This window comes from Nestor notabilis, unplaced genomic scaffold (assembly GCF_000696875.1).
Source record: "Nestor notabilis isolate BGI_N333 unplaced genomic scaffold, ASM69687v1 scaffold28033, whole genome shotgun sequence".
Classification (NCBI taxonomy): Eukaryota; Metazoa; Chordata; class Aves; order Psittaciformes; family Psittacidae; genus Nestor; species Nestor notabilis.
Genome location: NW_009922797.1, coordinates 1 through 13,345, shown reverse-complemented (window position 1 = coordinate 13,345; position 13,345 = coordinate 1). Strand labels below are relative to the sequence as shown.

General features: G+C 49.8%; 1 protein-coding gene across 1 annotated transcript; it reads left to right on the top strand.

Moving 5' to 3' along the window:
- Nucleotides 1-2,665: 2,665 nt before the first annotated feature.
- Nucleotides 2,666-12,976, top strand: ATP8B1 (ATPase, aminophospholipid transporter, class I, type 8B, member 1; the record flags this gene model as incomplete). Its single annotated transcript, XM_010011814.1, has 26 exons — nt 2,666-2,846; nt 4,163-4,260; nt 4,700-4,813; nt 4,952-5,050; nt 5,140-5,201; nt 5,541-5,613; nt 5,730-5,800; nt 6,154-6,236; nt 6,466-6,624; nt 6,788-6,876; nt 6,980-7,170; nt 7,460-7,668; nt 7,745-7,788; nt 7,898-8,054; nt 8,175-8,363; nt 8,680-8,792; nt 8,907-9,071; nt 9,199-9,310; nt 9,596-9,671; nt 10,165-10,297; nt 10,414-10,702; nt 11,068-11,291; nt 11,707-11,790; nt 11,904-12,149; nt 12,341-12,479; nt 12,846-12,976. Coding segments are annotated over exons 1-26 (3,531 nt in total), but the record flags the coding sequence as incomplete, so codon positions are not given.
- Nucleotides 12,977-13,345: the final 369 nt, after the last annotated feature.

Genomic DNA, 13,345 nt, shown 5'->3' with positions numbered 1-13,345 from the left:
GGGGAGGAAAAGACCTCTTTAAAGCACCCAAACCCTTCCCTTATGCTTTATGTGTGCTCCCCTAGAACATGAACCTTGAGAGGCAACATAATGATCCAAGAGGCAGGTTGAAATCCCTCCAAAGTGCACTCCAACCAAAGGTTACCAACTTGATTATCTCCTGCAAGATAACTTCTCTTGCCACGGGCTCTACCTGAGGGAAAAGCTGCATCTCTGTTAATGGAAAATCCCAGGGCAGATAACGGGGGATGTTATCATCTTGTTCCTGCATGTGGCTCATCCTGGAGTCATGGAATGGTTCCAACCCAAACTGTCACCCCCCTTCAACTGAGCTGGGATATAACAGCTTTTGGAGGGAAGCTTTCATAGAGCTTGGTGGTACCAAGTGTTCCAATGTCACCTCCTGATGGTGCAGGGTCATTATCTGTTGGCACTGGAAGTAATCCAGTTTGGGAAGCCCGTTATAAAGGTAGAGCTGAAACACCTCTTTCAATGAGTGGTTGCTCTCAGAACATCACATGAAGCTGTTTCCACTGGAGTTCCATGAGAGTTTAACCATCATCTTCAGGTCTTCTTCCTCTGGTGTGTGGTGAAGATGTGGGACTCACCAGTACGAGGTGGCTTCTGGTGTCCATGAGTGGTTTATCCGTAGCCGTCTTCTAATCGCTCAAATTTGAACCTTTCCAGGTGGGAATTCTGAGTCACCTCACCCGAAGCACGTGTGGGAGCTTCCTCCATGGTCACAGTGCAATGAGGAAGGAGCGTGGGGTCACCAGTTCTTTCCTTACTGCTATTGATCAGTTGTCAAGTGTGGTTTGAGCACAGACGAGGAACCCGCTGTGTGTGTCCCCACCTCCAACGTGCTTCCACTGGAGTGGTTTATCCCTCATCCTACCGGTCTCTTCCCGCCTGGATGCTCGTGTGGTTTGCAACACGTGCTGTACGCGCTCGGCACTCGTGTTTCCAGCACTAGGGAGCAGGGTGTGCCTCCGTGTCATCTCCAGGGAGCCAGCTGTCCACGACGTGTGGGCAGAGCATGCCTGGCTGTACCAGGCACAGAGCTACACCTCGGACAGCCACTGAGGGTGGAACTAAGGGCACACACCACAATTCGTGTGTTCTGAGGCACACGGGGGGGTTTGCACGATCCAAAGTGCACTGAGTTGGTTCAGAGGAGCTGAGGGTTTGGGCTGTACCTCACTTCTGGTGCTACCTGATGGAGACCGTTTCTGTGGTCACAACCGGCTTTAAATCCTGCTGGCAGGGAGCAGCAGCTTCTCTTCCTGCTGGGTTTGATCCACCCTTGGTCTCCATGGTGCCCATCCTGCCTCCTCTCCCCTCTTCCCATCCCTGCTGGCTCTGCAGTGGCACCTCTCTGCTCCACACTGGTACCTCCTGTCTCCCGTTTCACAGCAGCATCACTCTTCACCTCCCTCTGACCTCCTGCCACCGCTTTGACGTCCCTTCTCCTGCCAAGGAGGTGTCAAGAAACTTAACCCTGAGCCCCTTTGTCACCTGGAGGACTCCTCCTTCCAGCCTGGCCCGGCCCACCTCTCTGCTCTGTTCTTGCTGGGGGTGCAGCGCTTGGACCAGTGTCTCCTCCGGTGCCGGTGATCCCCAAGGGCAGGGTATGTACAGGGATGCTTCTGGAAGAGAGAGGAAATGCACTGGGGTTCCTCTGACGTCCCTTTACATGATTAATGAGCTCATTAATCATTAATCTGCTCATTAGTAAAGATTAATAGGCTGAAGGCTGGGTCTGGGTGTGCCTTGGTTTGCTTCTCCTGGAGTGAGAGGGATTCAGAGGTGTGGTGGTGCTTCAAGGACCATGCACGTGAGGACCTTCAGCTCTTCCCCTCCAGCAGGTCAGGTATTACAGGCTGAGTCCTTGTCTATTTTAGATAGATAATTCCAAGAGGAATTCAGGATCAAGCTGCCTGAGGGGAGATTGAGATGGGATCTTAGGAAGTTCTTCCCTGTGAGGGTGGTGGGACACTGGAATGGGTTGAATGGAGAAGCTGGGGCTGCCTCATCCCTGGCAGTGTTCAAGGCTTGGAGCAAGCTGCTCTAGTGGAAGGTGGCCCTATTGGAACTAGTTTCAATCCTATGGAATACTTATGGAATCAATGGATCATGGAATGCTTTGGGTTGGAAGGGACCTTAAAGCTTACCCACTTCCAACCCCCTGCAACAGGACCTTGGGCTCCCGGCCAACGGCCCTGTCACTTGAGCAGCATATTAAGTGCTCATGTAATATTTACCTCTCCATTACAAGAGGTATTAAGGAGGGGAGAGAGTGCAAACACTGGTGTTGAGCCTGCGGGGAGGGGAGAGGAAGCCGGTTCGGGTGACACTGGGATGGAGCACGAGCTGTGTGAGCCAAGCCCTCCACGGCCTGACCCCTGCTAGCCTGCTTCCTGCCCCACTGTGGCCAAGTGAAGCTCCACAGGGAACCATGGAACGGCCACGGGGAGTGATGCTGCCTCATTCCTCCATCCCGCGGGATGCTCCTCACACAGAGCAGTAGCGAAGGAGATGCTGGGGCAAGAGCTGCCTCATGACTTGACACTGGTTTCACCAGTAGGTGAAACGAGAGGGACGTGGCTCAGCGCTTGCCCGGTTAACTCCTGCCCTACCTCCTGTGCCGTGCTCACAGGGTGCTCAGATGACCTCGGAGAGGGACTCGGAGACCACCTTTGAGGAGGATTCTCAGCCTAACGATGAGGTGATGCCCTACAGTGACGATGAAACAGAGGAGGAACTGGACACTCAGCAGCCTGGGGCCGGACCGGGCCAGCCCCACGGCAACAGGGACACACAGGAGAGCAGGGACACCTTGAGGAAAGGTGAGAGTGGGAAGCAGCACAAGCCGTTCAGTCACTGGTTTGTATGTATTTCTGCTTTCTTAGTCTCCCAGTCACCTCCAGCCCTCCTTCTGTAGCCCCTTAGTGGTCTTCGCAGCAGTTGGAGAAGTACAGGAAGGTGAGGGGAGTTCACAGAACCCCATGGGTGCTGCCACCAGGAGGAACCTCATGGAGGAACCTCTGTGGTGTTAACCTCTGCTCAGGGAAAGGCTGTAACTCCCCTGAACACCCCTTCTTTTCAGGGTTGCAGTGGAAGGACTTACTCCAAAATGAGAGGGCTTGGTTAGATAGTAGAGGGCAGTTGAGCACCTCTCATTTGAGAGCCACCAGTACAAGGGTTTGGGTTAGAACCACCTATTACATGTTTAGTTTGGGGGTTTATGATGACTGAGGGAACCCAGTCGAGAGAAGAAAGGCACTTTCCTCACCCCTCAGATCTTCCGGAGTCCTCGTCACAACCGTTGCTCTCATCCCCCCCTCACAGGAATGGGAGAGAACCTGAAATGAGACACGACTTTGGATTCTCCCCGTTAGCTCCATGGAAGCACAAGGCTCTGCTGTCCACACAGTGAATAGCACCCAAGTTGTTATCCCGGCTGTGGACCAGAGCTAGGGATATAGTGGAATTCCTTGGAGCTAGGAGCTAGGGCGAGAGCTTTAAGGAGGTGGGATGTTCCCAAGCAGGCCTGGGAAGCCAGTGCTCTCACCAGAGAGCTTGTAAGCACTTGACACACGTTGTCCATCTTTTGGCTCCTCTTTAGCCTCTCTGGGTTAGTTGATGGCTTTCCCTTGATGTTCCTTTAAAGGTGAGGAATTACTGCTGCAGCTTCCCGTGCTCCCCAGTGCTGGATGCTCTCAGGTCACACCAATCCCATCAAAGCCAAAGCACATCCATGCAGGACAGTTCCTGTGGCTTGGAGAGAAGAGCTGATGGCTCGGGAAAGCTGCATTTCCAAACCCTGCTCCTTATCCCCTTATCCTTCCCAGGAAAAGCCTCCTGGGGGCTGGCTCCAAAACCGGCTGGAGGACTCCAAGTGGGAATGTCTTCGATGTGGGCAGGGCTCAGCTGGTGGCTGTGGGTGCAGGATGAACAGGGCTATTCCCGCTGCAGGCCTGAGGGAGCTGAGAGGGGCTTGGGACAAGGGATGTAGGGGCAGGAAGAGGACAAATAGCCTGGAAACCTCTGGAAAACCTAAGCCTAAAAGGTCGTTTAAATGAAGCTGCTTTAAAAGGTGGCACTAGAGAGAGAACCCGTTTTGTTCCCTGCTGACAGGGAGGTTTTGATCTTCTCTCTTCAGACTGCAGCTGGCAGGTGAAAGCAAACGACCACCACTTCTACCAGCAGCCCCAGTTCAAGAGAACAATATTCCTGTGCTTCAAGAGAAGCAAATACAAAGTAAGTTCTCTCTGGTTTAATTATAGGGAAATACTCTCTTAGTAACAGTATTCCAACAGCTAAAGGGGCTACGAGAAACCCAGAGAGGGGCTTTGGACAAGGGATGGAGGGACAGCACAAGGGGAATGGCTTTAACCTGCCAGAGGGGAGATGGAGATGGCCACTTCATTTACCAAAGGAGAAGCCCTAAGCTTTCCACGTTGGTGCAGTGCTTTCTACTCCTTGGTGTAGCTAAAGCTTCAGTCTGAGATGCTTTTGTGGCCTGTTACTGTCACTGAAATGGCTCTTTTTGTGCCTGGCTTCATTCAGGTGACCCATATTGAGGAAAGGAACAACTCCAACAAAGCTGAGAGGGAGGATTTCCCTGCTCGAAGGCATTGTAGACTTGTACTGTGAGAAGGATCTGCTGTGCTCAATGCTCTTTGCTTGCCTCCTGCAGGGAAATGCCATCAAGACCTACAAGTACAACCCAATCACGTTTGTACCCCTGAATCTCTTTGAGCAGTTCAAGAGAGCAGCCAACTTCTACTTCCTTGTTCTTCTCATATTGCAGGTAAGGAAGACAGAGGGAATCCCACCTGGGAGGTGAGTCTGAGATGCTCATTACTCAGCTGAGTAACATCAGCCTCACAACCTCTGTCTGATGTGTTGAGTGTCTCTGAATTGAACTGATTTCACGTCCCTCTTGTAGTCAATTCCCCAGATAACAACCCTGTCGTGGTACACAACACTGGTGCCCTTACTCCTGGTGCTGGGGATAACTGCAGTCAAAGACCTGGTGGATGACATAGTAAGAAGCACTTTATATTGCTCGAAAAGCAAAGGAAGCAGGTAATATCCGTAACTGGTAGGCAGAACATTCCCTACTCCTGTTTTCAGGCTCGCCACAGGATGGACAATGAGGTGAATAACAGGAGATGTGAAGTCATCAGGGATGGAAGGTTTGTACTGATCCCCTCCTCACTCTGTGGCCTTGGTACTAAGATCTGAAACCAGCTCCTTGTTCTCTGTGTGGAAACCTGAGTGCAAAGGGAAGAGAATTACCCCAAGGAGTAACTCAATTCTATGGTGCTAAACCTGGGCTAAGAGCCACTTAAGAGGAGGAGGACTATATGTGGGTGAAGAGGGAAGAGGTAGGTTGGCCTCTTAAGTTAGACCCTCAACTAAAAGGCAGTTTCCAAAGGGAAAACCACACCTGACCAAGATGAAGTGTAATATCCATTACAAGGTGTATAGAGTGCAGGGTAAGAGTAATCTGTATTAAACTCTCCTGCTATTAGGTTCAAGAGCACAAAATGGAAAGATATCAAAGTTGGGGATATCCTTCGTCTGAAGAAGAACACTTTTGTTCCTGTAAGTGCTTTAGACACTTGGGTTCTGGTTCTCCAGAGCTCTCTGTGAGTCTCCCCTTGGATTTACAGGGAGACCATGGATAACCATCTCCCCTTGATGCTTCCTTCTTGTTCTAGGCTGATATTTTGCTGTTATCCAGCTCGGAACCAAACAGCCTGTGCTATGTAGAGACAGCCGAGCTAGATGGGTAAGGCTCTGTTTCAGCATTCCTTGGATTTCATTTTGCCTTAGTGGGAAAAGAGGAAGAAGTGAGCAATTCAGACCTGGTAACTGATTCCCACAGCTCAAAGATCATTAGAAACTGGTGAGGGATCAGTTGGTGGAGTTGGAGTGTTGGAGAACATCACACATGGAAGAAAGGCTTGGATTTATTCAGCCTGGAGAAGGGTGACTTCATCAGTCTTGTAGGATCTCAGTGCTGGTTACAAAGAAGATACTCCCTCCACAAAGCAGTTGCAACCTGGACTTTATTCCTTTCAACTTCCCTTATTCCCTGTGAGTGGGAAGACAACACCACATCCCTTTCTCCTTTCTCCTTAGGGAAACCAACTTGAAATTTAAGATGGCACTGGAGGTAACACACAGATACCTGCAGGAGGAAGGTGCAATGGCAAACTTTGATGGTTGGTACTGTTCCATCCTTACAACTGCTCAAATACTGCTCCAGCAGCTCACGATGAGTAGGGATGGAGGTGTTGCCAGTGGAAGGAACTGGATGAGCTTTCAGGTCCCTTCCACTCCAACCCATTCCAGAGCACTCATTTACTCAACCCCCAACCCCATGAAGTAAAACTGGTTCTATTCTGGGACAAATCAATGCTGTTTATTAAACGTATTCTCCTCCTCATTTAGGTCTGGTTGAATGTGAGGAACCAAACAACAGACTGGATAAGTTTGCAGGCACTTTGTTCTGGAGGAACACAAGTTATTCCCTGGATGCTGATAAGATCCTACTACGTGGATGTAAGATCAGAAATACAGACTTCTGCCACGGCATGGTCATATATGCAGGTATGGAGGAACATGTGTAATATTTACTCACTCAGTCATGCCCTGGGGAGTGAAATGGCATCTTCATCTTACAAGTAGTGACTGGATTTACGTCTTAGTGTTGTAAAATAGTAGGTTTAGCTCTTGCTGGTGTGTGGTATCATTTCCTTCTCTTCATCTGTAGGTGCTGACACAAAAATAATGAAGAACAGTGGAAAGACCAGATTCAAGAGGACCAAAATTGACTCCCTGATGAACTACATGGTTTATACTGTAAGTCTTTGTGTTCCACCTGCACAGCTGTGGGCTCAGTTCAAAGAGAACAGAGAGAATGGGCACTGAGGAACCATGTTCCCTCTCTGTGTGTACACCACAGATCTTCATTGTCCTCATCCTGCTGTCAGCTGGCCTTGCCATTGGCCACACGTACTGGGAGCAGCAGGTTGGCAACTCATCCTGGTACCTCTATGATGCTGAAGACTTCAGTCCTCCCTATCGAGGCTTCCTGAACTTCTGGGGCTACATCATTGTCCTCAACACCATGGTGCCCATTTCCCTCTATGTGAGGTAGGTAACGCCTTGGCCTTTAACAGGTGATAGGGTTGAACTGACTTCTGTTACTGGTCAACATCTCAGGCTGCTCCTGCAGTCCATGAAGGAACCTGCTTGGAAAACAAATTAAGGTGGAAAAATCCTATTTCGGGGTAATTCCTCAAAGACAGGTCCATGAAATAGGAAGAACTTTGCCTTTGACATTGCCTGTAACATGCTTGAAGTCCTCCAACCTTCTCCTTGGAGGAGAGTGGGAAGGAGGTTAAAACACTGGGAATGAGGCCATCCCTTTGGTTCCATTTAGTGTGGAAGTGATCCGGTTTGGCCAAAGCTACTTCATCAACTGGGACCTGCAGATGTATTACCCTGAGAAGGACACTGCAGCCAAGGCCAGAACCACCACCCTCAACGAGCAGCTGGGGCAGATCCACTACATCTTCTCTGACAAGACAGGAACCCTGACGCAGAACATCATGACCTTCAAGAAGTGTTGCATAAATGGCCAGAGATATGGTGAGGCCGTGTCTGGAGTACATTGTCAAGTGGGTTTTGTGTCCTGTGCCTCCTAACCGTGGTCCTTGCGTTGCAGGAGACTGCCGGGATGGAGCAGGGCAGCTCCAGAGCCACCCAGAGGTAGGTTGGTGTGACCTGGCTGTGTAGAACAGGGAGTGCTCCTTCCACCCTGCCAAAGCAATGGCACAGGAGGTGACTCCACCTCTTTCTCCTTCTGTTTTCTGAGCAGCAAGTGGATTTCAGCTGGAATGTGTATGCAGATGGGAAGTTCTCCTTCTATGATCACTACCTGATAGAGCAGATAAAAGGTGGCAAGGACCCCGAAATACACAAGTTCTTCTTTCTGCTTGCCATTTGCCACACTGTCATGGTTGACATCTCTGATGGTGAGTTAGTAAATGTAGAGGCAAAAGAGCTCTGGTGGGAGTCATGGATGTGAGAAATAAGGGTGGAAGAGTAACAGCCATGGATGTATTTTTCTTCTTGCCACTGTTGTGATGGAACAGGTCAGCTCAACTACCAGGCAGCTTCTCCAGATGAAGGGGCCCTGGTTACAGCAGCCAGGAACTTTGGCTACGTGTTCCTATCCCGCACACAGAACACCATCACTCTGAGTGAACTGGGCACAGAGAGGACATACGATGTCCTTGCTATCCTGGACTTCAACAGTGACAGGAAGAGGATGTCTGTCATTGGTAAGCTGCTTGCAACCAACCTGGTACAGCACAGGTGGCAAAGTACACGGAGGAGAAGCTGCAGTGTGTGAGACTGTGGCTGATTTTAATCCATGTAGCTTTAGAGAGCAAAATGATTCTTGGGTGTTTAAATGCCTTCTCCTGGCATGAAAGGGAAGGGCAAATGCATTTGTCCACCAAATGCTTCAGTGAACACTATTAGAGATGATGAAGAAGAAACATCACCTTGAAGCTTTGGTATTTAACAGCACCAGGGCTGCAAAATCCCACCTGAAACTCTAACGTTTTGTCCCTCTTCTCCTCTTTTACCCCACAGTGAGAGAATCAGGAGGAAACATCAGGTTATACTGTAAAGGGGCTGACACAGTCATCTATGAACGCCTGCACCCGAGGAACCCCAAGAGAGAAGCCACAGAAGAAGCACTGGATGTACGTGTGTGGTTTAGCCGCCTGCCTTAAGTTAAAGATGCCTTATTGCTCACTACAACCTTACTCCTCAGCTCTTCAATCAGCCGTAACCAGGTATTTGTTACTACCTGTCAGGTATTTGCCAGTGAAACCCTGAGGACCCTCTGCCTGTGCTACAGAGACATCACCCCTGAGGAGTTTGAAGCCTGGAATAAGAAGTTCCTGGAGGCCAGTGTGGCCACCACAAACCGTGATGAAGCTCTGGACAAAGTGTATGAGGAAATAGAAAAGAACCTGCTTGTAAGTCAAGTTTGACCCTTTGAATGTGCTGCTATAGAAAAGCCAGATCCCTCTGAAGTTATTTGGGCTTAGATCTTCTCAGCCTTTAGAACCACACCAACTGCTTCTATTTCTGATGCGTTTCCAGCTGCTTGGAGCAACGGCTATTGAAGACAAGCTACAGGATGGAGTTCCCGAGACTATCTCCAGGCTTTCCAAAGCAGGCATTAAAATCTGGGTGCTCACTGGTGACAAAAAAGGTGGGTTTTCATCCTAAAAGCGGGATATGTTGGGATAACACAAGAGGGAGAGGGGCTTTGGCCAAGGGATGGAGGCATGGGACAAGGGGAATGGCATCTCCCAGCTTCTCTGTGCTCTGTATGATGGTTGTTTCTCCCTTTTCATCCCCACTGTGGCACCAAAAGGGAGCTTCTCATTGAAACACAACTTGAGGAACTACCTCAGAGCACTTGGGGTACTTCCTAACACTTGCTCCTGGCACCATTCCTAAGTAAATCCTTTCCTCTTCTTACTTTCTATTGTAGAAACTGCTGAAAACATTGGATTTTCGTGTGAGCTCTTGACAGATGAAACCACCATCTGCTACGGAGAAGACACCAGGCAAGTGGAGAGCACAGGGAAAATGCTTCCCTGTACAACATTAGCCCTATGTTTGTCCCACAGTGACTCCAGGCCTGGATTGAGCTAAGCAGGTCTCTCCCTAGTGCAAATCTTGAGTAGTAGCCAAGGTTTGCTCTCGCTCTGTGAGAACTCCAGCATTATCCCAGCTATTCCTTCACCTCATCCCATGCTCCCCAACACAGACAGACCTATGCCATAAGTCCAAAAGGTAGTTAGTGCTCAGGCATAAAGAATGGTGAGTCCCAAGGGAAAGCAACGTGGGATTGGGAGAAGAACTAGAGCTTTGGAAGTGTCACAGCTATTCCCGAGTCATTTTCCCAACGTTTTCCTTATTGGCAAACCTCTTTGCACAGTTGCTTTAGGCCATCACCTAATACATGGCAATAAAAGTCCTTGCAGCACCTATTTCGTGCAGATTTTAAGGCTGGAACTGATCCAGCTGCAAGTTTATCCTTGTTTTCTCTATATCCAGTGCTCTTCTTCAAACAAGGCTGGAAAACCAGAGGAACAGAGCTGGATCCAGTGCACATTCCTCACTGGGAATGAATGAGCCCTTCTTCCAAGGCAGTAGGGATCGTGCTTTGATAATCACTGGCTCCTGGTTGGTATGTACCAAGGATGTTCTCCTGCCTATTTAGGGCAGTGCTGGATGCACTGGATGATGTTGAAGGTCTTTTCCGACCTGGTTGATTCCCTGATTTCCTCATTTGTTGTCACCCAGAATGAAATCCTGCTGGAAAAGAAGAAGAAGAAGAAGAAGAAGCTGAAGCTGAAGCTCCCCAGGACAGCAGAAGAGGAAAAGAAGCAGAGGGAGAAGAGACACAGGGCTGAGGCTTACAAAGAGCAGCAGCAGCAGAACTTTGTGGACCTGGCCTGTGAGTGCAAGGCTGTGATCTGCTGCCGGGTGACTCCAAAGCAGAAGGCCATGGTGGTGGAGCTGGTGAAGAAGTACAAGAAGGCTATCACGCTGGCTATTGGGGACGGTGCCAATGATGTCAACATGATCAAAAGTAAGGCAGTTGCAAAGCTTCTCCTGATAGGAAAGATCTCCTCCGGGTCTCCCTCTGCAGTCTCTTCACTATTGCTCTTTGAGAAGACTCCTCCGTCTGTTTAACTTCAGCACTTGGGCTCTCTTTGCTTCTATCTGTGCTTTCCCTCCAGGAAATGGATAGTGGGGTTTCCTGGTGGATTTTATGGACCTTCCCTGTGAAGGGGCTTGAATTCCATCTGTAGCCTCTTGTGGGTTACAAAAGGGGAGTATAAAGAACGCATCCCAGTGGGAACGACACTTCTGGGCTGTGCTTTCTGTCGTGAAGCACCCAGAACTGGTAAAGACTTGTCCTTGCTCACGCTGGGCTGTGTCTCATTCACGTAGCTGCTCACATTGGAGTTGGGATCAGTGGCCAGGAAGGGATGCAAGCTGTCATGTCCAGTGACTACTCCTTCGGGCAGTTCCGCTACCTCCAGAGGCTGCTGCTGGTCCATGGGCGCTGGTCCTACATCAGGATGTGCAAGTTCTTAAGATACTTCTTCTACAAGAACTTTGCTTTTACTCTGGTCCACATCTGGTACTCCTTCTTCAATGGCTTTTCTGCCCAGGTAAGGAGGCTGCTTGTGTGTGACAGCATCAGGGGGTGTAGAACAGCAAAACTTTAAGCTGGGAAGTGATGGGAACCTGAAGCTGCCATCCATAGTCCCTGCAGGACAATAGGTGGTTAATGACACCTCGTGTAGGTGCACAGTGGTTTGGGTTGGAAGGGACCTTAAAGCTCATCTAGTTCCACTCGGCCAGGTTGATCCTGGCCTTGAGCACTTCCATGTGTCCAGTTCCAGCAGCGTTCCGGGTCGGGTAACACGGGTGGTTTGGAGGGAGTAGGGCACCTTCACCCAGAGCCTTGAGCTAAGGTGCAGCTGCCTGTTGAGTAAACATGGCACAGGCCATGTAAAGCTGTAGTAGAGCACGTGTGAGCTCTCTCAGGAATCATTAACCCCTGAGGCTCCTCTTCTCCTGCAGACAGCGTATGAAGACTGGTTCATCACGCTCTACAACGTGTTGTACTCCAGCCTCCCTGTGCTCCTCGTTGGATTGCTCGACCAGGTATTGTCCGTGTTGCTGGAGCTGGATGGGCTTTCAGGTCTCTGCCAGCCCATCCTTGGAAGCTTACACCAAGAACAAGAAGTTGCTACGACTTCTCTTTCTCTTCTCCTAAGGACGTCAGTGACAAGCTGAGCCTCCGCTTCCCCAGGCTCTACGTGCTGGGCCAGAAGGATTTACTCTTCAACTACAAGAAGTTCTTCCTGAGTTTGCTTCATGGAGCTATCACCTCCTTGATCATCTTCTTCATCCCGTACGGAGCCTACCTGAAAACTATGGGGCAGGATGGGGAAGCACCATCAGATTATCAGTCCTTTGCTGTCACAGCAGCTTCTTCTCTCATATTTGTGGTCAACTTCCAGGCAAGTCAGCTCAGTTTCCTCAGCTCTGGGTCTACTTTTGACTACTCAAACCATGACAACAAGCAAAAAGCTTCCCTTTTAGGTCTTTTCTTCTCTATTGATGCTCTCTCTGCATCTGATTGAGAGGGGACTCCACCAGAACACTCAGTCCACAGAGGAGTTGCTCACTTGGAGCTTTGCTTTGCTTTCAGATTGGTTTGGATACGTCCTACTGGACCTTTGTGAATGCTTTCTCGGTGTTTGGGAGTATTGCACTTTACTTTGGCATCACCTTTGACTTCCACAGTGCTGGAATCCACGTTCTCTTCCCTTCTGGCTTTCAGTTCACTGGTGAGTCCTTGTGCTTTGTGGTTCTTGTCCCAGAACTATGGCCAAAACATAGTGGTTTTGGGAGTATTCCTTCCCTATCAGTCAAAATGAGCTGGAATTGGGCATTATCCAGCAATTAGAGTCCACAAATGAGAAGCAAAAGGGCTTGGACATGGGTTTGTTGTAGGAAAAGTGCTTTACAAACTCATTCCTATTATGCTCTCCTCATAGTAAAGTCTCAATCAAAGCTTGATGTTGTGCTACACAACACAATACCCGAGTGTTACACCCTCAGGAAAGAAGCTGAGCCTTTTAGTGTCTTGTTCGTGTGTTACAATGAGTTGAATGATCATCTCAGAACCTCACTTTTGCTCTTTTCATGCCTAGGAACTGCTCCAAATGCCCTGCGACAACCGTACCTGTGGCTCACCATGATTTTATCCATTGCTATCTGCTTACTCCCCATAGTGGCCCAGCGTTTCTTAGCCATGACAATTTGGCCTTCAGAAAGTGACAGAGTGAGTAAAGTCTGATGTTGCTTTGCTTAATGTGGCAGGGGTTTGCTGACAGGAGTTGGCACTGGTGCTGATACCGGTAGAATCAGGGTGCTTTGGGTTGAAGGCACCTTAAAGCTCATGTGGTTCCACCAGAGCTGGTTGCTCCAGCCTGGCCTTGGACACTGCCAGGGCTGGGGCAGCCCCAGCTTCTCCATCCAGCCCATCCCAGTGTCCCCCCACCCTCACGGGGAGGAACCCCCCAGTCTCCCCTCTCAGTCTCCCCTCTGGCAGTTAAACCCGTTCCTCCCACCGCGACCCCTCTGCGCCGCTCGTACCTTCCTCGTGGTCCATAAGGAATCTCTTCACGCTCCTGCAGATCCAGAGGCATCG